The 27,407-nt window shown below is 35.6% G+C and overlaps 1 protein-coding gene across 1 annotated transcript in view; it reads left to right on the top strand.

Annotated features, from left to right (window-relative positions):
• Positions 1-27,407, top strand: part of Rpn10 (regulatory particle non-ATPase 10) — a 245,566-nt gene that overhangs the window by 162,432 nt on the left and 55,727 nt on the right. Inside the window, exon 8 of the mRNA XM_090392358.1 lies at positions 13,582-13,690. Coding sequence (XP_090248484.1) covers positions 13,582-13,690 — 109 coding nt within the window. The remainder of the gene's footprint in view (positions 1-13,581; positions 13,691-27,407) is intronic.

Here is a 27,407-nt window from a genome sequence, read left to right on the forward strand (position 1 = left end):
CATCTGAGAGCTGCTCAACTTTTATTCGCTTTAAAACTTTCTTACATGTTATTCTTTTCAATATGAAATTCAGTTTTATCCTGCTCAAGACTAAATAGTGATCACTTCCAATTTCAAATCCTCTGTACACTCTGGTGTCCTGCACCATGGAGAAAACATCACTATCAACAATAACATAGTCAATGAGACTTTCTTATTCCTAGCCTCTTCTCTCCATGTGAATTTGTGCACATTTTTATGTTGGAACATGGTGTTAGTAATAAGCAGTCCATGTCCTGAGCAGAAATCCAACAGATATTTGCCATTATTATTAGCTTTGCTCTTTTCTCCAAATTTTCCCAAAATATTTTTGTATGTCTCACAATCATTTCCTACTCTGCTATTTAGATCCCCAACAAGGACCAACTTTTCCTTTTTAATTGTGTCAGTTGCTTTTTCTAAAGCCTCAAAAAATTTCTCCACTTCTATCTTAGTAGAACCTTCTGTGGGACCATAGGCACAAATAAGTCTCATTGTCCAGTTCCCCATTCTCATATTTGCCCACATTACTCTACTTGAGACTGACTGCCATTCAAGAAGATTAGCCTCGTATTTTGTGTTGAATACTATGGCTACTCCTTCTTTTCCTTGATTGTCATTGCCTGAATATAACATTTTGTATTTATTGCTCAGAAAGATCTCACCAGTTTTGGTCTTTTTTGTTTCAGTCACCCCTATTATGTCGATCTGGTACTTATCTAATTCCTCAGCTAGCTCCATTTCTTTGCCATTCAGGCTTCTTACGTTGATAGTACCGATCTTTAACTCTGGTGATGTTGAGTTGGGGTTTGTTTTCAGATTTGTTACAGTAGCTGACTTTTCGCTGTTCGCCCTGGTTCCCTGGCGAAAACAATAGGGGCCTTGTTTAACTAGGCGACGGCCCAGCCAGCATGAAATTTTGTCATGTTGTACCATCATTTTTTATTTTGGTTTAACCAATAAGAATACAATTTGGTCGGCTAAATCCCAAATTGCCAGCCCATCCTCGTTCGTTCAGTATCAAAGTAGATACCCAACAGGGTGCACCACGAGAAGGTGAGGATTGGACATTAGGTCAGAAGCCCTGGTCGGTTCTCCGCATTTCTTTAAAGGCTATGTGGAGGTCTCCTCTCAGTTATACAGCTTTGACCCTTAAGCACCCCCAGTCATTTACCTACTTCATATATTCTCTTCTACAGAGTATATAGTCTACAAATTCCTGATTGAGCACAATTCACACTCCATTCTGCTGTCTGTTCGTACAATAATAAAATAACTTGTATCCTTCTCCAGTCTCTCGTGCTGTTTGTCCTTTCCATTTTGCTTCTTTCCTGCACAAGTAGTGCCAGCCTTCTCTGCCATGTCAAGTCCACATCCTCTTGGTTCCTTCAATTAAGGGAATCCACATTCAGTGTTCCTATTCTGTTGTGTGAAACCAACTTTCAACTTTGGCTTTTCCCTTCTCCAATAATTTCATCATAAGCATTAAATCTAGTGACTAACAATATCATTCAGTAGGAGGTTAGGTTGTTTGTTTGTATTCCAGTGATACTGTTGTCTTGTCAACCTAGTGGAATTTTCTAATAAGTCAGCCTAGTTGGCTGAGCAGTTAGTGTATCTGCTCTCCAGCCGAAAGGCTGCAGTTCGAATTCTGCTGTGGGCATGGATGTTTGTGATTGTCTGTGGAAATACCAGTGGTGGTGGTGGTGGAGGGCGGTAGATGGTGTTGATGTTGTCGGTGGATTGAGTGGTTGGAGACAGAGAGAGAGAGAGAGAGAGATGTAGATTAGGTGTCCTCCATCGATGAGTCCTTGGACTCCCTGGAGGTGTCGTAATAATAATTACATTACATACATTTGATTACATATGATACAACATTACTTACATTTGTTTACATATGATACATACTTTTTTAATATCTTGGATGAGAAGTAATTTCTCAGCTTTCATCCTTGAAGCTTATATGTAAGCTTATCTGAGGATAACATCAGTTGGTTATTATTTATTGGTTTGTTCGCTGTGTTGGGAAGCTATGAAATCTATGATTGAGAATTTCGCGCGTGCACACACACATACAATAACTTGGAATGTATTGATGCGTCGCTGAACTGGAAGCCTGATCTATTGTGTTTCATTAAGTTTGTATGGTATTTTGGGTGCTTGTTTCTTGTTCATAGTATGTCCTTTGAGCTCTTTTCAGGCTATTGTAGTTTGTAAGGTTTCTGTATTCAAAAGGTAATTTGGTTATCATGTCTGGGATGTAGAAGTTTCGTGTATTGTCCTGTAGTTTGCATTGAAACAATGTTTTAGCAAAGCTGCATAGTGATATAAATATTTTGCTGTCAGTATTTTGTGTTTTGACATTGCAGTGTATATAGAGTCATTATTGTCTCTTTGTTCCCAAAAGATCAGTTTTATCATTTTGTACTGTAAAGACATTAATCTATTTATTTTGTAGGGTGCACAGAAAGCATACGTTGTTATAGCGTATCTTAGTATATTTTGGCATAGTGCTTTGTATATTAGTGTTTTTAGGCTTGTGGGAACTATGTCTTTTAACCTGTAGAGTTTGCCAGTTATTGTTTGGAGTTTGTTGTGTAGATGGTTTATGTGGCTATTCCAGTTCATATCTGCATTGAAGTAAATTCAAAGGTATCATATTGTTTCAATCTGAGTGATCGTAGTGATTTTGCTGTTCTGTGTGTTTTTTATGTTGGAGAGTGAATGTTGGGTGGTTATATATTTGTCATCAACTGGTCGAGTCAGTGGATTTCTGAATATCACTAATTTTGTCTTATCTGAGTTTAGGTGTATGGAGTTATTCATGAGCCAGTCTATGATCAGAGTTATGTCAAGTTGCATATTTGTTTGGGCTATGTTTGTGTTATTATGGATGGATATTATTGCTGTGTCGTCTGCGTATTGGAATATCTTACCTTTGAGAGGTAGCTGATTAATATCTTGCGTGTAAATGTTGATTAGAGTTGGGGAGAGTATAGCTCCCTGTGTCACTCCACAGGTTACTGGTAGCTCTCTACTTCGGTTTGACCCGATACATGTGATATGCTTTCTATTTTGGAGGTAGTTTGTAAACCACCTGTGCAGAGGCCCTTCTATTCCAACATACCTCAGCTTTTCTAACATTTGATGTGTGAGTGTATCAAATGCTTTAGTTAGATCAATAAAGACTACCATGGCAATTTTGTTTTTGTCTAAGGCAGTATTAATTACGTCTGTAAAGTCTTCCAAGGGAGATGTTGTTCCCTTATTTTTCTGAAAACCATATTGTGTTTTGGGGATAATATGAAAGGTCTCTGTATATGCTGTGAGGTTCTTCAGTACGATCTGCTCCATAATTTGATTGATAATTGGTAATGTTGCTATGAATCTGTAATTCTGATTAAATTTCTTTTTCCATGTTTATATATGGGTGTGATTATGGCAGTCTTCAGCATACTTGATATCTCTCCTGTTTTAAATATTTTATTTATTAATTTTAGTAGGATAGGACCTAAGCTAGTTGCATGTTGCTTGATATCCTTAGGTCTTATACCATCAATTGCTGGGCCTTTGTTTGGTTTGATTTGATGTATTACAGAGAGAAGTTCTGCTTCTTTTATGGTTGGGAACCATAATGTCTGTTTTGATTGTGGTCCAAGTGGAGGATCACATTTTGTTATTGGGGGAATATTTCTGTACAGTTCTTGGATGGAGTCTGTAAAGTATTGATTAAAGTCATTTGCTAGTTGTTGGATAGGTTTTGCGTCTTTCATGAAGCTGTGTTTTATGGTTTTGGAGGCGATGCTAGATTGGGAGCACAATCTAGCATCTCGTTGATCAGGTGCCAGGTTTGTTTCATGTTGTTTTGTGCAGAGGTTAATTTGTCTCTGTAGTAGTTTCTTTTTGCATTTCTTATTTGTGTTTTAAGGCAATTCCTATCCTATATTCAGTTTTTAAAGCTGTGTTATAGTTCGCCCACCATTTCTAGATCCCTTCTTGGATTTGTGCCAAGAATAGTCGATTCATGCTGAAGGGGAGAAAGAAATGAAGGATGTACGAATTGGTCGCCAACATGCGAAATCACGTGCTTTCTTGTCTGTCGCTGTACTAGTACTAGCTTGATTTTTGTTGTTCTCTTTTTGCATTATTTTTTTATTATTAATTTGTATGATGGATCCAGTACAGTCAACAAGTTCTATTGTTACACGTTTCAGTAGCTCTTGCAAAAGAATATTGAATAATGTGCTGACATTCTGCGAAAAAGAATTGTCAGAAGGCCGTCTTCTTGTTCCCCTTTCTCAAGTCATAAAACGTGCAAGTGCAATTGCGGGCGTATCGGGGTCGACTGTTAAAAGAATTCACAGGGAATCAAAAGGTGAAGGTAAGCCAAAATTTAAATCTCCTAAAAAAAAAAAAAAAAGCACCAGAGTAAAACCATCGAAACCATAGCTTTGAATGATTTTGATGTAGACGTTATAAGAAGAGCTATTCACAAATTTTTCGTATTCGAGAAAAGAGTGCCAACTGTTCCGAAATTGATTCCCGTGCTTAAAGAAAAAATTAATTTTCCTTGGAAAAGAGAAACTTTAAGGAAAATACTTCATGAAATCGGATTTTGTTTTAAAAAGTCCCAGAATAAAAGGAAACTTATCATGGAGTGAAGTGACATTGTTTTATGTAGAACGCAGTATTTGCACTTATTAACACTCTATGTACATTTTTCCAACTGTTATACAAGCAAAATAGTTACACTTTAAAAACAACAATGTTCGTAAAAGAAAAGCTAAATTTTCCGACCTGTAATAATAAACAAACTCAGTTTGTTTATTATTACCTCCCAGAAGACAGACTGATTACCCTATTATCGGAATGGATTCTCCTTTTTCTGACATGCGCAGTAGTTTCGAGGGACCTCAAATCGGTGGGCGAACTATATTTGGATATCGCTTTAATTCTTTCCATAGAGCGTCCTTTCTGTGTATTGCTAGGATTAAATTTTATGTTATCCAAGGATTTTGGGTTGTTTTTGAGCGAATTCTGACTTTCTTTGCAGCTTTCTTATATATTTCCTCCAGTGTGAGTCTCATGTTGTATAAGTGTGTTTCCCTGTGTTTCCAGTTGTTTTTTCTTATTTTGTGGTTGACTACTTCTTTGTGTATTATTGTTTTGTGTTGCTTTTCTTCTGTGGGGCATTGCATGGATATTGTCTTAGTGTGCAGGTTTAGAGCCGTGAAGTAATGATCTGCTACTTTGCATTTTATGACTGATGCAGTGTAACTGTTTGGTGGTGCTCGGACGTTTATATGATCTAGGCAGGAAGCAGTGATAGTATTTCCGAATATTTCTTCTCTAGTACATGATGTTATTGTTGCTATTAGATTATACATGGATAGCGTGTCTAGGTTTTGTACAGTGTTGTTCTGGTTTTCGTTTGCAATATTTATGTTTATGTCACCGATTATCATTAGGTATTCGGTTGAGCATATTTCTTGGCGTGAAAGCCAGCAATTGAGTTCGTGCAAGAATTTTATCATGTCTAAGTTTGGTGACCAGTAAATAGCATTTAGTATTATGGGATGCTGTCTATTTGTGGTATTAGTGATTTCGAGGCAAAGGGTTTCAGCATGCTCAAATTGATACGCAGTTTCTTTTGCTATTAATTTATGTTCGATAAATATTAATATTCCACCCCTTCTTGATCTATGTTGCTGGAAGCCTGGAATTTGGAAAGCAGTCGCTTCGTTATTAGTTATGGATATTTCTTTTTAGGACCAATATATCAATAATACCGGTGTGATTCCTCAGATAAGCCTGTAACAATAACCAATGTTTTCGGATGCTTCTGATGTTAATATGCAAGATTGAGAGTCCTCTCGCTTGTAGTGTGTGTTGTTTCCATGCATCAAGCGAGTCGAAAGTACAATTGCTGTTCTATTCTGGTGTGATTACATCTATCTGATGGTTCACATTCATTTTTGTTGTGTTGAGGTCTTCTTGAATTAAATTGGAAGCTTTTATTTCACTCTGGCGGCCTATCTATGTCTTCCGAGCTTTTTATTTGTATAGACTTTGAAGTTTGTGACTTTTTCAAGAGTATCTTGCCGTCTTCGATCCACAAAAATTGATAATTTTTTTCTGTTTTTGCTTTTCTTGCTTGGTACATCAGATTCTGATTGAAATGTGTTAAATACTCAGATAGAAAGAGTGATGTATTGTCTTGCGTTGCGTTTAAGTCCTTGACAACTTTTTTTTTCATAAGACTATTACACTTTTTTATAATCTTTGTCAAGTAGCTTTATTTTATCCTCCTACATGTTTTGCCAATCTTTTTCTATTGGCATCCTCAGGGAATACAAACTAGTAAGCTAAAATGAAGGTTACCGACTAGGTTATAACTGATAATTCTAATTCATACAAAAAATTGGTATTGTGCGTGACAATGTGCATATCTCGTTAACGTGATTTATTCATTATGGCTCATTACATAATTGTTATTAAAGTTCATTTCTTTGATATTTAATGATCTGATAAAAGTTTTCCAAATTTCTGGTAAAATTAGACCTTGATTCTTGTTTAGGTTTTCAGTTTTACGGGCGACTGTAGCTGTTTCTTTAAAGGTTCTTGAATGGTAGTTATCTTCTATGTGTGGCATAAGGCTCTTATCCCACTCAATACGATGGTTAGTAGAGGCAAAGAGGCATGAAAGGCCTGAAATGTCTTGTCTGTTATTTCTGACATATCCTATGTGTTCTTTCTTTCTCGTTTCAAAGCTTCTAGAGGTCTGACCTTATGTGGTATTAGTTACGTAGGTCAGACCTCTAGAATTTAAGCATTTCCATTCCTTGTTTAGAATTGGATTTGCATTGCCATGTTGTTTCTGAAATTCCGGAACATGTAAAGTGAAGATTCCTAAGGCATTTCCTGCAGGTTATAGGACTTCCGTCGGATGGTAATTCCTTCAGGCACTTGTTGCACTTCATGACTCACCTTTCTTCCCTTGGACAACTGTAAAGATGGCGATCTCCTTTGTTCTATGCTCGTTAGTGACCACGGTGAAATGTGTTCAAATTTCAGCACACTCTGATTTTGGATTCCATTTGGCCGATTTCGATGAATTATATATTACTGTCTTCAGCGTGACAAGTAGAGTTACTTTAAGACACTTTTAAATTAAAACAGGAGTTAGAACCACATTAAAACTATAAAAAAACGGGACTAGCGATACAACCATGCAACCGTTCATATGCAAACACAGCACTCTCTAGTAATAATTAATAACATTAAGGCATGAATTTTACCAGGTGAACTATTGAGTTCATATTAAAACCCTCCCAACTTTTAGTTTTTCATTTTTTTTCATCAGTGTTATTATTCATTTGTTCTTTCTTATTATCACTCATTATGAAAAAAAGTATATTGCAGCTGATAGCACAAAAAGTCATTGGATTTGATGTTACTTGCAAGCAACATGTTAGTGTAGCAATGCCATTCTTATGTTAATTCTTGCAGAGATTAATGGTATTCCTTCTTCCATGTTGTATTTATATGCTTTGCTAAACTTTCCTGCTGATAGTTGACAGCACTACCATGAATGAATACAAAATATTTAAGAGCATTATTGTGGATGAGTGTAACTCAGGAGTTATTCTGTCAGATCACTATATTTTAATTATCATTTATTTCTATTTAATCTAAACATAAGCATTGTAAGATAGAGATACTCTTTACTACATAACACAGTGTTATATACCAAATAGGAATACTGTTTATACTGAAATTATAACAGTTCAAAGAATGTATTTTTGATATACACCCAATGCTATCTACTGCCGACCATCACTGATATTTCCACAGGCAATCACAAACATCCATGCCCATGGCAGGATTCGAACCTGCAGCCTTTTGGCTTTTCATTGAGATTATCAAGGACAGCTATTATTTTGTCATCACTAACAACCTTGTCAACCATCAGTTCTTCAATATCTGCAGATAAAAAATTATCAAATCCTTCTTCACCAGCTGCATGTGCTCATCTGATGATGTTGGGATATTCAGTTGTATGCAAAGGTACAGGGTTTTTCTTTTTCACACATTCTGGCCAAATAGCTTTCCAGGATGCATTTAAAGTTGATGGTTTCAGTTCCGATAACACCAACTTAACAAGTTTGATGCAATCCAAAATAGAAAATTTTCTTCCACACATCAATAACTGTCAGTAGATTATCCTTATCTAGTTTATCCAAAATGTATTGGAATGTCTTCTTATTTTGTAAGTTTTGAAGGTAGCTAAAAGAACACACAACGTTTAAGACGTAATTCACCTTCTTCATAGATTTACTTTTTATTATTATGATTCAGGCTTCCATGGAGTCACAAGACTCATTGTGGGACGCCTATTCTAGAAAATACAGTCTATCATACCACTCCTGGAACCCATTGACCGTTTGTGCTCTCAAATTCCATCAGGCATTGCATCCACCATTCAACCACCTTCCATGCAGAGAAACCACTCCTTACTTTCTTGCTCACAAGTTCCTTTTGTAACTTCTGGGGATGGTCCCTTGTTCCATGAAATGAAAACTCCCCAGTGTCACTCCTGTAACTACCTCTTAACAGTTCAAAAGTCTTAATCATCCCCCCCCCTCTCTCTCTCTCTCTCTCTCTCTCCCTCTTCTATCTACCAAACTGCAATCCACATTCCCTCAGTCTGTCCTCATAACTAACATTGTACAGTCCTGATATCATCTTTGTTATCCATTTCTGCACTCTTTCCATGGTTAACTTATTCCCTTCAAATGTGGCACAAATTTGAGTCCAAGTGTGATCTGATCAGGGTTTATACAATGGAATGACAACTCTTATCTCTGCCGGTAAGCATCCTTCTCAGTATTACAATAATCCTCTGGTTTACCTTCACCATCTTTGCAATATGTTTCCTGAATTTTAGGTTTCTATCAATCATCACCCCCAGATTCCTTGCCTTCCACACTTCCTCCAGTACAATTTCTCCAACAGAGTATGCAGCCCCCCCCCCCCCCCCAGTATCCTAAACGTCAAGACTTGACATTTAGTTGCCTTAAACTGACATCCCCTTTCATTTGCCCATCCGTCCATTTTATTCAAATCTTGCAGGGCTACCACATCTGCACTGTTACCGATAACCCTTCCCAGCTGAATATCCCCCATGCAATCCATTGACAGTGTCATTGATATGAAGGTTAAAGAATACCAATAGTCCCAGTACTGAGCCCTGTGGGACCCCACTTGTAAGCTTCTGCTTCCTTATTGCACTCGGATACTATCAAAGTGCAGTAAGAAAGCCCATGTTCTGCAGCTTAAATATCATCTTATCATGTAGTACCCTGTCAAATGCCTTTTGTAAAATCCAAAAAATGGCAGAATATGCCTTTCCCTCATCACCACATCATCACTTCATCACCTTCTCACCACTCTTGTTACTTTATTATACAAGGCAGTCATATAACTAAAATAAGAGTGCCCCTCCATGCTGACTCTCACAGATAACATTACTCTCATCTGCCCAAAGCTGTAAAGGATTTCTCACTAATTTGTCCAAAATCTTAACCACTGCTGATGAAATACAAACTGGTCTGTAGTTTGACACTTCCAGTCAAACTGAAGAAATTATTATGGAAGAAAGACATTGTTGGTTAAAAAATGAGAATAGAATGATGCAGACATAGTGAAGTTGTTCAGTGAACACTTTATTGGGTTATTTCATCCTGGAGAAGTAGGTTTAAATATTAGAGAAGTAGGGCAAATTCGAGGTTTAGAAGTGCAAGACAAGAGTGTTTCAAATATTGAGTACTGTGGATATCAATAAAGTAATGGAACTGGATCGGATTTTGCCAGCAGGTTTTGAGAGAATGTGCAAGAACTGATAGCTCCATTGAACTGGCTATTCAATGAAAGTCTGGCCATGGGAAAACGTGCCCAAGGAGTGGAAGGAGGGTAAGATTGCATAATAATAGTAGTGTCAGTCATTCTTCCACAATCATTTCTCCTCTGACTAACCACATAACGGAAGAATTCCTTAGGATTTTCTTTGGATCTCAGGGCCAATCTCTTATATTCCAGTTTTGCCTTCTTTACCATACTGGTCACTCTCCTAGCCTGAGTCTTATATTCTTTATGCATCTGCTCTCCACCTCTTGCCTTATATCTCTTCTATAATCTCTTTTTTATCTGAAATTCTTGTTTGATATTGTTTGTCATGCAGTTTACACCAAATTGTGTTATCTTCTTCATATATAGCTTGCTATTGCTATTATTGCTAATAAATATTCCTTCACATGTTCCCAAGCACTGATATTCCATTTCCTTCATCCACGGAACTGTCCCAAGCTGATATCTTTGTCAGATATCAGATATGGCAGTATTATGTCAGAAACAGGTATTCACTTGTTTCTGACATAATGCGACCAAGGTCCGTTAGGCTAATTTCTAAATCACGAAGTTCTTCCCATTTTTCTATATTTTCTGCAGACATGCACTCCCCAATCTCTCACCCACCACATTTCTAACTGCCGGGATGTGTACATACCACAAGCACTGCATACACAAAATCCTGTATATTACGTGTGTAAAATGTAGTCCTTAAATGGGGTGGACTTGGTGATAAGCCATTAACAGACTGAGCTGTGGCTGCCACCATGATTTAAACACTGCACAAAGAATACTACAAACTATCCTGAAATATTACGTTTAAGTACTTGCTTCAGTTGTCATTCCAAACAACATCAGCAATGTTGAAGTTAAATATACATTCCCAACTTTATTTACAGGAGTAACTACACATTCATTGCTTATGGGCAGAAATAATCAGGCTGCAAATCTAATCAAAAAGTATAAGGACTGTTGTAAGTTAAGTCTTACCAACTGTATCTATAGCATGTTATATCACATCAAGTTTGTTAATGTCAAATAAAAACCATCTGTAATATAGCTGCTTAATGTGTGTGTGTGTGTGTGTATTTTTAGAATAATTTAGTAATTCTGTAAAGTTGCAACATTAGGCTGTACAGCTACTAGTGGTCATCATTATGATGTATATTATCAGAAAGTGCTCAAGGTTTAGGCATTCTGTAAAATGAAATTAGGAATTTAATTTTGAATTTTAATGTACTCTCTTTAATTTGTTTATGCCCCTTCCCCATCATGCATTCCAATCCGATGTAAAATCACCCGGTAACATACTAGTAGGATTACAACGTGTAACCTGTAGAAGACCATGCTTGTTGCAATTCTAGGTTAACTACCTGCTGGAAAGCTGTTGATAGTGCATGTGTACTGTATCAGTGTAATGTTTATTTTAGTATCAACACTGCTAACACCAATATAGGGAAATGGTATGCTATAATATTACAGAAAAATGAAATTGTAGCATAAAAACTTCATGATAACAAACTGAATTTTCTCATAAATGATATCACAGTTGTGAATAATGCTGTAGAAGGTACCACATAATTTTTTTTTTTTTTTTTTTTGCATTCTAACTAGAAAAGAAAGGACAAACTTAGATTCCCCCCCCCCCTTCACCTTATATTATTTCAATTAAAAAAAATCAAATTTCTTTGTTTTTGATGTTGTCAATGACAAATGCTAAATTGTATACTGTGAATCATTAAACAAGAACACAATTTTTAAAACAACAATTTTGCCAGCTGTAACAAAAATAAGGGAATGGATTGTTGAGAATAAGTTATGGTAAACCAACATGCAATACTGTTCTGTAACGGTGTCCACTGCTCCTTGAAACTAATAAATACCCAATATTACAACCCAGATAATATGATCTATTGAAAGTGATAAATTTTGAGAGAAACATTGTGGAAGCATAACATAGCGGAATTTGTACATTGATGACAGAACACAAATGATTGGCATCAATCATACATAAAACACACAACAACATGAAAACTTTGTACACATACAAACAGTAGTGGGAAACATAGATAGGAGAATACAAATTTATGAAAATGAAAAACCAGATTTAAGTTTTGAAATGTGATGGATTAATGTTACTTATCTTAAATCTTCATGGGAAAACTAAATATTTAACCACCTTACTGGCCATTATGGATCAAATATGCATCCTCATATGCTTCGTATCCTTCCATGTAATATGAATGGTATTACAATTTTAATAAGCACTTCACATCCATAGTAACTTGGACGTATATATACGTCCTGGCCGGTAACGTGGTTAAGGCCAATAACATCCTGAAAACTTCAACAGTTACTGTTGAAGTTTTCATTGGACATTTCCAGTTACGAATTGGGGCGGGGGGGAGGAACACAAAATATGGACTAGTCTGCATTTGGATAATTTGGATATTCATTTTCAACTGTCAACTTCTTGTAAAATAGCATAATGTCTGTGACAGATTTGTAATATTCAGAAAGATAAATCAAAAGATAGTCTCTTGCAAACTAAATGTGTGTTAAAATTTAAAGCATGTTGTACAAAATAAAAAAAAGAAAAACGTGGTTTCTGATCAACAGATCACTGAATTTTGATGAAAATTTAACGTGATCTTTGAATAATTGTTCTAAACATGTACTGTGAAAGTTTTTTGATAATGTAAAGGAAATTGAAGGTGGAAGATTAGCACTGCAATTTTAAATATTTTCAAACATGGCATTTTTTAAAATGTGATGTCTCCAATTTTATGTGCCTAATTTTTGGATACTGATGTAATGCTTCCTAATCTATTTTGATCTGCTTTATGGATTGCATTATAAGCATTTGAATTGAGGTCAAATTTGATGGGGGAAGGGGTTAATTGCCAAGTTAGTTTTGTTTAGAAATTATAACTTCATACCAAGATCTGGTGAGTTTGCATATATTCTGAAAATTTTGCATCCAGTTTAAGTAGATGGGGTGTAATTGTCAATAAACATAATGTCTAAACTCTGCATTCAAGTCGAGATTTTGATTATATATGTGAGTGGTGTCTCATCTCATCATCTTCCTTATACCCTCTTTTACCTTGCGGTGTCGAGGGTCCATTGATCATCGGACCTCACTCCGTTTACAGGATAAGGTGGTCAGCCTTATGCCCCGGTGTATCCTATGGCCTGCAGTGTTGAGTTCTCAAGGCCAGTTTGCCTGCTTTGCAGGATGAAAAACCCCAGAATAAACTGTGGGAAAAACCCTGCTGTCCACGCCCAAGACTGGCTAACTTGGCTATGGCTGAGGAAGATCCTTCAGCTCCTCACGTCACCGACGGGAATCGAACCTAGGACACTCCTTCCCCAGGCATATGGTTGCGAATCGCATAGCCACTAGGCTAACTGCGCGGATGTGAGTAGTGTATATTTTAATATTAGTTTCATATAGCAGTTTTCTCCATTAAAACATAATATTCAATAATCAGCAAGATGACTTGGAAGTCTGTAATGGATTATTGTTTATTTATTTATTTCTTTGCTTTATAAAAGCTGTAGCTCTTGAACAAAGAGTTCCAGCTGCAGCATTATCTGTTACTTTATTATTATTTTCTGACCACATCAAAACTTTCTTAACATACCATTAATTAGGCTTTGCGGGTTTCAATGGAAGAACAACGGCAACGGCAAGAGGAAGAAGCTAGAAGAAGTGCTGCTCAAACAGCTACTGAAGCAACAAACCAGCCAACTGTAGTTGATGGTAAGTACTTCATCAGTGGATTTTATATCCCCTCCTCCCTTGAATATTTTCATTTAGTTGAGTGCATATTTCATTTACATAACTTCATGTAGGCAATTTAATCTGTTTTATTTTGCAAGTTAGGGAAAAGTGTTTTCATTTATTGCCATTGTCAGTTAAGTACTGAAAGTGCTGCATGTGTACTTCAAAATAAATGTAAAAATGGAGGAGAAAACTCACGTAAAAAACTTATTTAACGTAAAATTTTTTTGCCTAAGTGTCGTAAGGCATCTTCAGTACAGATCATAGAACAGCAAATAAATAATAATAATAATTATTATTATTATTTATTTGCTGTGTATTTGGAAGCCACATACTACATGCACCAGCTATCATACTTATTCTTGAATTCATTTACACTGCTTGCTCTAACAACATCCAATGGTAATCCATTCCAATCATATGCCACCCTATGAGAGAAAACTCTAGCCCACACCCCCTTCTTAGTGGCATTCATTCTCAGCTTCCAAGGTGGGGAAAGTACAAGAGGCATCTTGTCCTTTCCCCACCCTCTATAAATTGAAAAATTCCATCAATTAAAATCCTGTATGACCCAGGATTTCAATTGATGTTAGTAAGTCTCAATCATATCACCTCTCTTTATCCTGTTTGCTAGTACTGCAGTCTATAAATTCTCCATCTGTCTTCATAATCAGTATTCCACAATCCTGATATCATTTTTAACACTTTCCTTTGCACTCTCTCTCTCCAATATATGAGAATCACAACAGCACATAGGTCTGGTCTCCTGGTTTCTGTTGTGATTCTCATATATGTGCACAATAGTCTAAGTGAGGTTGTTGGATCCTACTTCTTCTCAATCTATACTTTGGATCCGATATTTGGTTATTACGATGTTCTTAACTAGTTGATAGGTTGCAAGTTGATTTCTAATTCAAATATAAAGAAAATTTATATTGAAAGACTGTGCCACTTTATGTCTGAATTAGTTCAAGAATTGAAGAAAAACCAACTCTCAACTACCTTTCCTTTATATATTGTTATTATATATACTGGCTGAGAATATTTAACTTACTTAATTTACCCGTTTTGGTTTCGAATATTTTATGATGGTGCAGTAAAAGAGATTCAGGCAAAATACTTCTTTTGATTAACAAAAACAAATATTTAATTTTAGAATCACAAATTTTACACTTAAGTTCAAATCAGTAATTAAGATATCACAAACATTTTAACTTCTCTGATAAATTCAATCATACAAACTCAGACCATGGTAAATCTGTCATCTCTATAATACAGTCTTCTTACAGTTCCTAAGTTCCAATTACAACAAAAATTGCAGTAATACCTCTTCACAAACAAACACTTTTAAATTTACACTTTAGCTGACTTCCGCAATAGTTATTGTCAGAATAAGGAAATTCTAGGATGAAACTCTCACACTTCTCTGTATAGGAATATTAACGGTTGGAATAATCTTACCAATAATCTTCTTTCTTCATAAACTTACACACATAACTGTAAACACTTTGAGCAGTATACGGCACTCATTAAAATAAATCTCTAAGCAATAACTGAATTAATCATTGGTCACAATACACATAAACAAACGTTCTTGCTTGAAGTACTACTGATCACTCATTAATTAAGGCAATACACAATAATTCTTTAACTTGAGATTTTATATGCACAGTTGTTCATTCCTCCGGCATTCAAATAATTCTTTAGGCACTATAATTCTAAACACAGCTAACAGTAAACTTCAACCTTACAGCCTCTACTATTCTCTAGTTACTCCGTGCTTTGCTTCAAGGTTCTGTATGTCCTTGAAAGGTCGCGCTGAAATTAAATCTCAATTCAAGTATCGCTAGTCTATTTAATAGTTTCTCGGCTGTTTTCCGTAGCTATAATTATTATTCTACAACTTATTAGCTAACTGCTAGTAGACTTAAAGTAGACTAGTAGACTTAAATTAGCTGCTTGAGTAACTCGCCGACTCGCTATTATTACACTCTGATTCCTGAATGCCCAATGCTCTGATTCTAACCCAATGCCAATCCTCTCTCTCTGTTTCCTCTCTATCTTTATTTTCAGCGTTCCTCCTTTATATAGGCATTCTTCCCGCCTAAATTGTTCTTGTGATTTCTTTGACTAAAACTCTTTTCAATAATTTTCAACATTCTCCTCACGTGCTGTTCCAAACTCGTGCTCGCTCATTTACATACGTCTCCATGACAACAAAACATAATAAAATTGAGCTATTGCATAACGTTAAACTTCTACAAATAGGAATAAATAGAGAATATTTACATTTCAATTAATGAGCAGTTAAATTATCAAATACAAATTCTTATAATATTAACATAGTAATAAAAAAAATAGCTTAATAATATTTAATACAGTCTCTTCATTATTAATACATATATCGCTGATTAAATAATTAAATATTAGACAAAATTAAAGGTAGTTACATGAATATTAAATTATAAATAAGTAATTCACATTAAATAATATTTACGAGTCTAGCCTTTGTGATGGAAGATCATGTTGGATTCTGAACCAAATAATAATTACTCTAATCTCTATATAATCAGAATCCAACAAGGTCTTATCAAGGCCTTGTAAAGAGGCAAAATGACATCCTTATCTTTACATTTTAATATTCGTTTCATCATTGGCATTATCTTTTGAGTTGTATTTGCAATCTTTGCTACATGGCCACTGAACTTCAACTTCCTATCTACTAACACTCCCAGATCCCTAGCCTCATCAGTTTCTTCTAACATAATCCCACCAATATAATTTGGATATCTAATCATGCCGAAGTGAATGCCTTTACATTTACTGACAGTGAACTGACATCCATTTTCCCATGCCCATAATTTCAGCCTATTCAAATCATTCTGCAAGTCCTGCATATCAGCAGCATTCCTGATTACCCTACCTCTCTTTGCATCATCAGCAAATAGCTGTATGTAGCTTGTCAAATCCTTCCCAATATCGTTAATGTACAGACTGAATAACAGTGGGCTAAGCACTGATCATTGTGGTACATCACTGGTTACCTTAAATCTTGCAGGCTCACATCTAGTGTTGTCAAATGAAAATTACTAAAAACAGCTAAATCTTAAAAAAAAAAAAAAAAAAAAGAGCTAAAAAGGAGTTAAAAATAAAAATTTGAAGTAAAATTTTAAAAGTAGTAGCTGATACTTTTAAGTTACTGACCGTATTCAAATTGAAGTGATACTTGCGTATAAGTGGCTAAATACATCTTCCATGTTGTCTTCTGCGCTTAATTCACCCACGTTTTCACTTAGATTTTCAGCTTTATTATATGTGGCCATCATTCCAATATTACTCAGTGTTGATGTTGGTAAATGATAGTCTGTACAGCACTTGTTGTTACGCCTGAGGCCATACTTGACTTACAAAATGGCTGTCAGCATTGGCAATTCCATCTTGTTTCTTAATTTAGTTTTAATTACATTCATGGAACTAAAAATTCGTTCAATTTCCACATTAGAATTTCGCAGTATTAATAAATTTATTGCACACTGAGCAATTTCTTTAAATGGATTCATTCCAGATGCATCTTTATATTTTCGTACTTCAGTCCAAAATAGCTCAGTGTTTTCTGTATTTGTCCATTTCTTTAAGTGGATAGTATTGTACTGGTATTCAGCAGCAGCAACATCTTTTTCTGTTTTCAGCATTATTTCTAAGATGGGAGTAGCAGGGTCTTTTATATGTTTTAGGATATTGTCAACAGAATAAGAAGACATCATTCTTAAAATATTCAAGTTTTCAGGCAACCTTTGCTTAAGCTGTTTGAAGAGACTGTTGTGTCCTGAATAAGCATTAAAAAGGTTTATATTAAAATATTCAGGTCACAACATTAATTCTATTCAGGCAGAGAACATGGAACGTTGGCAATAGAAAAAATAAATTGTTTGTGAACACAAGTCAAGATAAAGTTTAAGGAATGGTATAAAATTGTATAAAGTGCTTAAATATAATCTATATTAAGTGTGGGCCTGATAATAGAAATCCATGTAAGCTGGAAAAATCCGTTTGGAAAACCAGCCTCTTGCACTGAAATAGTAAAGCCTGTGAGTCAGGGTTCAAAGGTCACTTTTACCGTCCTGCATTATGAAAGTATTGGAAAGGGAAATCTAAGCGTCTTCCAGGAATAGGAGGCAGACACACGTACGAAAAATTAATAGAGGGAGCTAATGAGATTGACGTGGACACGTGACCGAGTTGGCGCATGTCACAAATATCGAGATTTAACGAGGAGAAAATGAAATTTTCTATGTCCAAGCTATGTCCGTGTTCTACGATAGTTGTGATGTTGTCGTACGACGGAGGGACTAAATTGAGCCATCCATTCAAGGCAACGTTACTGTGCCACCTCCCATGTTTCCCTCGGAGATTCTACTCGCACAGATCTACGGAAGATATCCTCCAAAGCGATTACCTTGATGATTAGACAAGGCGGGAACAAGTTTTAAGAGTTCAAGGACAGAAATGGTAATGTAGAATTTTGAAATACTAATTCCAGTTGTAAGAAGAGAGTGAATTTCCTGTGTGAACGTTTAAATTGGACTGAACTTAAAGAACTGTAAGAGTAGCCTACAACTAGATACGTGTCCGAGACAGTGTTAAGAATTGTTTGCCCAAGAGGCCGAATAGATACAAGATCATGTTAAACTAAAGGTGTAATTGTGCTGATGTGTTCACTGATAGCCACGTGTATCCGAATGGCTTAATGATAATCTATGAATTGTATTTTATGATTGTATTTAAGTTATTAAGATTTAGTATGTGTGATAAGTACAAGTTAATTAGAGCTTTTAATCTGAGTTGAGTGCAACCATATTATCCTGTTTTGAAATGTATTATAGTGTATCACCTTAAAGCTAATTAAATTGTTTCATTCATGTACTTGCCTGATCTGCCTATATTATATGAATTCAAAACTACTGCTCATCAAAATAACAACGAACCAAGCAGGATAAACCCATGAATACTAATGCAGTAAGTGAGCCACGACTGTAAGAAAGAAAAGGACAAGCGAGGGTGAGATAAATTTATGCTTGATCAAATAATCATTAACTCTCTAAAGGAGTCACCCTGAACAAGAATCCTTTCTACCTAGGTATTAGCTGGCGCAGCATAAATATAAATGTGTTAATACTTATAGGGTGAACTTCTTCAGATTGTTTGTTTAGGACATAGAGAGGCCAATAGGACTGCAAAGCACTGAAGGAGAGAATATTTGATTGTAGAGTTTAAATTATAAGGGATAAATGTGTATAAGTAAGGTACAGTGTTAGACGAGTATTGAATTTAAGAAAGATAGGATGTTGGATTAGTTAAGAAAGGGTAAATAACTAATTAAGTAAAGAAAAAGCAAACAAGATAAGAAAAAGTCTCAACATAAATGGCATAGCTGGTAGGATAAAGGAAAGATATAACACAATAGAAGTTAATCTAAATTATTAGAGTACAAACGTATTATAACAAATAAGTAGAGAGATAAATAATATAAGAAACGTCGCAACAAGACCAAGAAGAAACTGTCTTGCTCTACTTCTAAGATTTTGCTCATCATTTTGTGTTATTTTCTTTTGTATCATCAACTGAAATTTTTCTTTAAAATCTGTAACCAAGATTTGGACTGAGATCCAAATAGCCATCAATCTCTGACTCTAGAGGGTCGACTGTGGATGATGGTAGCACTAACATATTAGCAATAGAGCGAATCAAATGAGAAAGGTCTTCAAACAATCTTTTCTTATCCGCACTGTTAGATGAAAAAATTTTGTTAACTTGCTGAACTTGAACTAGAACAGGATGCAAAAATAAAGGTACAACAGATTCCTTTCATCGTTGTACATCTACCACAAAATTTGAGCTTTGTAACATTTCTCAGTCACATTCACGACTTCGAAGTGAGTTTTTAATTCCAACCATTGGCTGAGAATTCTGTCTACTGCAGGTTCAATGGAGAGCCACCTTATTGCACAATTGCTTACAATTTTCAGAGGAGCATCATTTTCGTTGATAGTTTGATACAGCTCTTTGTATGCTGCTTGTCTTGAAGAATGTGAAAACCACTTATACGTTTCGGCAACTAAGAATTTAATTTTCTTGGGAGAGATTCTGCAGAAGTGTGAGACATTGCCAGTTGTAATGAGTGGCATACACATCTAATTAAAATTAAGGAGAGAATATATGCCTTCAGTTGTTCATAAACGCCATTATTGACACCAACCATAACACTGGCATTGTCTGTACCGATTGCAATGAGATTTTTAATGTCCAGTTTCTTGGTCAAGAGCTCTTTTTTCAATGCAGCTACAATACCACTAGCGTCACACTTTTCTAGAACCACCATGCTCAGAAATGTATGCATACATTTCTCAGTCTATAGAAAGAAGACTCATACAGGCCATTATATCCATGCTGAATCTCATCACCATCCCAGTCAAAAGGCAGGAAATATTTAAAACACTGGTTCATCGTGCCTACTCCTTTTGTTCTTCAGACGATCTATTACAGAAAGAACTGCAATATATTACTTCTTCCTTTCTATCTAATGGATATAAGAATTCCTTCATCAAAAGAGCTTAGAGTAGTTTTAATGTCTTTCTCTTCAAATACAGAAGAAATAACGTGCATTCCTATCTGTTATGTACAAGGAATTAGTGAACATATAGCAAAAATTTTAAAACCACTGAATATTTTTGTTACCTTTCGACCATTCAGAAAAACCTCTGCATTTCTCACTTCTCCTAAGGACAAGCTTCCACATCTTAATTATCCAGGTGTTTACCAGATTCCTTGCTCTTGTGGATTATCTTATTTCGAACAAACAGGAAGATCTGCCTCTATTTGGCTAGAAGAACACCAGTCTTATATTCAATACCTTGAACCTAAACAGTCTAGACTTGCAGAACATGCCATCATCACTAGACATAGAGTTCATTGGAAAAAGACGAGTCCTTCACAAAAGTCGGTTCCTCATGGAAGCTTTATAAAGAAACATGTGAAACTTTACTTCACTCGCCTAACTTAAACAGATCTGACGGTTTACGTCTATCCCCTTTATGGGAGATAGTACTTTATAATTCAGCTAATCTTTCCTAAATTTTTATTGTATGTATAATTTTATTTTATTTTATTTTTTTTTGTTAGGAAATTTATTAACCTTTTTAGTTATCTTACACTAGCTACTTAGGTGGTGCTTTTTGGAATTGTCAGTTATTGTGTAATTTGAGCTTAAAACGTACTGAAGATGCCTGTGACACACAGGCGAAAATTATACTATTAAATACTCGTCCTCTTATCCATGCTAATATGCTATAATCCAAACCCATTTTCTCCAATTTATGCAACAGTCTACCATGCTATATTCTATCAAAAGCCTTAGCAAAATTTAAAAGTACATTGATGTATCCATCCCACTTGTCTAGTTCAATGGTAACATTGTTATAGAATGTGAGCAAGTTGCTAAAACATAACATTCCCTTAGTTGCCCATTGCAAAGTAGAGATTCACTGTCAACCCATTTCTGAATGCAAGCCCTAACCAATTTTTCCAAATTTTTCACCACCACTCCTCAGATACTAATTGGTTGGTAGTTGTTTACATTGGTCTTTGCACCACCCTTGTGCAATAGAATTACCATACAGTCTTTCCATTCCTGTGGAATCTTCTCTGTTCTGAGACTTATAATAAACAGCCTGGTCAAAGGAATAGCCAGTTCAGCTGTGAACACCTCTTTTAGCACATGTGCTGATATTCCATCAGTCCGCAGTGAGTTGAACAAGAATTCAACTCACTGTCACATGAAATACTGTTAGTAGTACTACAATGATAAGTCTCAACTATAACTGGATTCAGGTCATCCGATTTCATTAGCAGCATGTCTCCTCCTCTCCTATCCTCCCTAAAAATGCTGTACACTTTACAATACCAGTTAGTATGTCTGATTCTGATAGTCAGGTCTCACTAATGCCTGCAGTCTGAGGTCCCAAATTATTGAACTAAGGCAACAAACTCTACCCCTTTGTTTCTGATACTCCTAGCATTTGTGTGCGGACATAATAATCTACATGCACGTTCTTTTGTATTCTCTTGTCTGCAGTCTGCATGGCACAGTTGGACAACTTGCAGATTTCTATTCTTATCTAGTGCCTTATACATGTAGACATCATTGCACACGTTTGATGGGTCCCGAACAGTACAAACACAAAGTCAAACTTGTTCTCTCCTCGTCATCATTTCCATGATAAAGCCCATTCCTGTCATTAACAAAGTTATATAATATTGTTGCTCTTACACTCACATTCTCACCATTCCTCCCTTTATAATTTAGTTTCCCTGACTCTCTGTGTTAGGTCTCTTACCAGTTATTAGTTTTTCAAGAATTCTGATACCATATGCATTCATGTATTGGCTGTCACTCTTATTCATATCCAATCTTCTCTCAAACTCACTCCATTCATCCAAAAACTCACATCCATTCCTTCAACACAGCCTATTCATCGGATCGTTTTGCCATCAGAGGCATCATCATCAAATTCCTGACATGTGCCCTCAAGGGGTGTACAGGATATGATAGTACTACATGAAAAATTTACATCATTACTAACTTCCTATCTACAATTTTCCTCCAAATCAGTCTGTTACTTGTCAAACTCCAACATTACAGATCTTATATTTCTATCATCTAAGGCACTTTGTACCGTATCAATCCACCTATATCTTGGTCTTCCTCTGGGTCGTTTTGCTACCAACCTGGCAGAGAACACTTGTTTTGCTAATCTTTCTTTGCCCATTAAGTTTAAGTGACCATACCACCCGAGATTAGCTCTGCTAACACATTCCTGAATGTGGACAATGTCAAGTTCTTTCCGAATATCCTCGTTTTTAATATGATATTGCCATTGATGCCATCTGTTCACCCCTATAATCTTTCTCAGCACTCTCATATCTGCGGTCTCTAGTCTTTGGTCAAGTGTTTTACTTCTGACCCAGCTATCAGATCCATAGGTTAAAACTGGTTTGAACACTGTCTTGTATACAGCTTAGTGTTCCAACTAATTTCTTTCTTATTCCATATGAATTTATTCAGTTGACTTCCCACCATAGCAGATTTGCTGATTGTGTTGTTTATTTCCATATTTAATTTACCATCTTCACTAAAAATCGTGCCTAATTCACAACACAGTTGACATTTTCAATGATTCTGCCTATTTTTATTGTCTTTGTCTTTTTTTATTGCTGACCTTCGTACCATATCTATTACAACAGTTATTCAATTTAGTCAGAGAATCTTGCGGACTTGTAGCGGATTTATTTAGAAGTATAACATCATCCGCATAAAGCAAAGAGCTGACGTTAACATCTCCAATTTTGATATCATGTTTAATACCACTTTCCTACATAATGTAATCCATATAGATAATGAATAACAGAGGGGATAATATACTACATCCTTGTCTCACACCAGATTTAACATTAAACCATCTTCCTGTACTTCCTTCAATTCTAACTGCTGACTTACAACTCAAATAAAGACTAAGTATTGCTTGATATAATGCCGCATTGATACCATATAACTGTAGCGCATATTGAATAGCTTCTGTCTTTGCACCTTGTCATATGCCTTTTCCAAATCGTCAAAACTTAAATACAGATCTTTGTTATATTCCCATGATTTCTCCACTATTTGTCGTAAAGTGAAGATCTGATCCTGACAGCCTCTATTTGACCTGAATGCAGTTGTTCTTCACCAAGCTTTTCTTCCACAATTCTTCTCAACCGTTTCTCAAGTATACTTGATATATCTTACCAGGAACACTCAGTAGGAATATACCTCTGTAATTCTCACATTCAGTTTTATTTCCCTTTTTATATATGGGTACTATGAGAGCTCTACTCCAATTAACGGGAATTCGCCCCTCTGTCCAGGCATTCTGAACTATGAAGTGCAGCCACTGTAAGACTTTTATACCACCATACGTCAGCATTTCTGGTCGAATATTATCTACTCCTGCTGCCTTTCCATATTTCAAGCCTTTGATGGCTTTTTCTACTTCAAATACGGATATGTATTCCTGACTGCATGCCTGGTCAGTGTTTTTTTATCACTGTGCTGTCAGCAATGCTTGTCTCATTTAGCAAATTTTCAAAGTAATTACTCCATACTTCAAGGATATCTTTTTCTCCCGTTTTCATATCACCTTTATCATCTCTAACTCCTTTTACAGCACTCTTTCCTTCATTCCTAAGCTTCTTCAACAACCTCCAGAATATTTTGCCACCTTCTTGATATTTATTTTCTATGTTCTTGCCAAAGTCCTCCCATGACTTTTGTTTAGCAAGTTTTACGCACTGTTTAGCTTTCTTACATTTGTCTCTGTATTCTCAAAGAGCACAAGCTGACTTATTTGCCATGAACTTTTCCTTCACTGCCTCTTTAACTTCCTTTGTACACCATGGAGTTCTAATTTTTTTTCTATCCTTGCAGACAACTTCACCACATTCCTCTCTAGCTGAATCAATCAGAGTTTCTTCGAGGCTTGCCACTGAATCTCCAAGGTTTGGTTCCTGTTCTCAAACTCTTTCATTTTTTCTTCAATAATCTTTGTGTATTTTAGTCTACAGTTCACATCTGAGAGCTGCTCAACTTTTATTCGCTTTAAAACATTCTTACTTTTCGATATGAAATTCAATTTTATCCTGCTCAAGACTAAATGGTGATCACTTCCAATTTCAAATCCTCTGTACACTCTGGTGTCCTGCACCATGGAGAAAACATCACTATCAAATATAACATAGTCCATGGGACTTTTCTTATTCCTTGCCTCTTCTCTCCATGTGAATTTGTGCACATTTTTATGTTGGAACATGGTGTTAGTAATAACCAGTCCATATCCTGAGCAGAAATCCAACAGATATTTACCATTATTATTAGCTTTGCTCTTTTCCTCAAATTTTCCCAAAACATTTTTGTATGTCTGACAATCACTTCCTACTCTGCTATTTAGATCCCCAACAAGGACCAACTTTTCCTTTTTCATTGTGTCAGTTGCTTTTTCTAAAGCCTCAAATAATTCCTCCACTTCTACCTTAGTAGAACCTTCTGTGGGACCATATTCACAAATAAGTCTCATCGTCCAGTTTCCCATTCTGATATTTGCCCAAATTTCTCTACTTGACACTGCCTGCCATTCAAGAAGATGAACCTCGTATTTTGTGTTGAATACTATGGCTATTCCTTCTTTTCCTTGATTGTCATTGCCTGAATATAACATTTTATATTTATTGCTCAGAAAGATCTCACCAGTTTTTGCCGTTTTTGTTTCAGTCACCCCTATTATGTCGATCTGGTACTTATCTAATTCCTCAGCTAGCTCCATTTCTTTGCCATTCAGGCGTCTCCTGTCGATAGTGCTGATCTTTAACTCTGGTGATGTTGAGTTGGGGGTATGTTTTCTGATTTGTTCCAGTAGCTGACTTTTCGCCCTGGTTCCCTGGTGAAAACAATGGGGGTCTTGTTGAACCAGGAGATGCCCCAGCCGGCATGAAATTTTGTCATAAAGGCCTTCTTAATTCATTTATATCATATTGTAATATACTGCTGATTTTTGCTTTCTCACTCTTCACTCTTGCCTCTTTCAATATCCCTTTCGTGTCCTCTCACTTACTGAACTTATTGCTAGTTAAGTCGTTTGTACCTACTACAATTATGATTTCATTTAATTTTCGTTTCTGTTTTAGAATTACTTGAGTTATATTTTTACTTTTTGCTCTGGGAACACTTGAAGTTATAACTCGCTCATCAATAGCATGTTTTTTATAGTCACCATACTAATAACATCCTTCTTTTTACAAACAACGTCATTACCTGATTTCTGATACTTACTGATTTACCTGTTTTTGTGCTTTTTTGTTTCTTATTTTGCTGCTTAATTTTCTTTTCCTCTCTATGTTCATTTAAATGCTTCTCAACTTTTTGTAATTCCTGTGGCATCTCTGATGATCTGCTTAAATTTTGCGATTTTGGAAGTTAATTCGTTTTCAATAACCTCTTCATAAATCTGATAACCTCGTTAGTGGGGATAGCCTTCTTGTTCTCAACTGCGCCGCTCTTCTTAGCATTATGTTTCTTCTGCGTTTTTGGTGCCATCTTAAACAGCATAGCAATTTTCCTTACTATACTTATATTTTTTATTGAAATATCTTAATAAAAATATGTTATATAAAATACTAAAATCTTCACTAACATCAGACAAAAATCAACAATTTTACACAAGAGCGAAATTCCCTGACCAACCACAATGTATCCTTGAACCAACATTTACAATAATATACGACAACAATAATAACAGACAATTCTATAAAAACCATCTAACATTATCAGATTTAAAAACTACTATTTCCCACAAAGGGGATAGACGTAGACTGTTGGAAATGTTGAAATTATGTCAGTGAAGTAAAGTTTCACCCGTTTCTTTATAAAAGACACTTGTCTTGTTCCAATAAACTGTTTATTGCTGATAGTATACCCAGCAACTCTGCACTGTTCAGTCATCTGATATTTAATATCAGACTTGTGTTCATCTAGACAAGTAAAAGCAGATCTTTCAGTTTGTCCATAATAAGATAACCTACAAGAACAAGGAATCTGGAAAGTGCCTGGAAAACCTAGAGGTGGAAGCTTGTCCTCAGGAGAAGTGAGAAAAGTGGATTTTTCTGATGGAATGAAAGACAACAAAAATATTCGGTGGTTCTAAAGTTTTCACTTTGCACATAGAGGATAAGAATGTGAGTTATTTCTTCTCTCTTGGAACAGGTAGAGGTAACATAACTGTTCAAAAATTTTTTTGATGAAAGAATCTGTAAAACCATTTGATTAAAAAAAAAAAGTGGATTTAATATGTTGCTTTAACATTGATTCATAAGTTGACATACTTAGAAAAATTAAAAAAGGTAACTAAAACTTACTTGAAATAAATGTATTAGTTGTTATTTTCAGACAATAATGATCATGGAAAGGAAGGAGTAGCGATAGCATTCAGCACCAAACATGAAGATTAAGCTTCTTAATTGGAAGGCAGTTTCAAGTAGAGTTATGTGGGCAAACTTCAGAATGGGAAAATGGACAGTGAAACTTTTTTGTGCCTATGGTCCAACAGAAGGTTCTAAGAAAGATGTGCAGGAATTTTTTGAGTCACTATAACAGACAGCTGATAAAGAAAATGGAATAAGTGGTATTTGTTGGAGATCTAAACAGCAAAATAGGAAATGAATCTCACCCAGCATATAAGAATATTCTATGAAAATTTGGAGAAAAGGGCAAAGCTAATAATAATAGTAAGTATTTACTGGACTTATGCTCAGGACACAGACTAGTCATTATTAACACAATGTTTCAACATTGTGTTAATAATGACACAAATTCACATGGAGAAAAAAACACAAAAAATAAGAAAAGCTTCATTGACTGAATCTTTGATAGTGAGATCATGCTGGTTCAGGATACAAGAGTATACATTGGATTCGAAATTGGAGTGTACATTACTTAGTACTAAGCAGGATAAAAATAGATACCACACTGAAAAGAAAAGTATGTAAGCAATTTGTTTTAAAAAAAATTAAAGTTGAGTAGCTTTTACAGATAAATTGTAGACTTGACTATACA

This window comes from Typopeltis vanoorti, chromosome 5 (assembly GCF_054136105.1).
Source record: "Typopeltis vanoorti isolate ZY-2024b chromosome 5, IOZ_Tvanoo_1.0, whole genome shotgun sequence".
In the NCBI taxonomy this organism is placed as follows: Eukaryota; Metazoa; Arthropoda; class Arachnida; order Uropygi; family Thelyphonidae; genus Typopeltis; species Typopeltis vanoorti.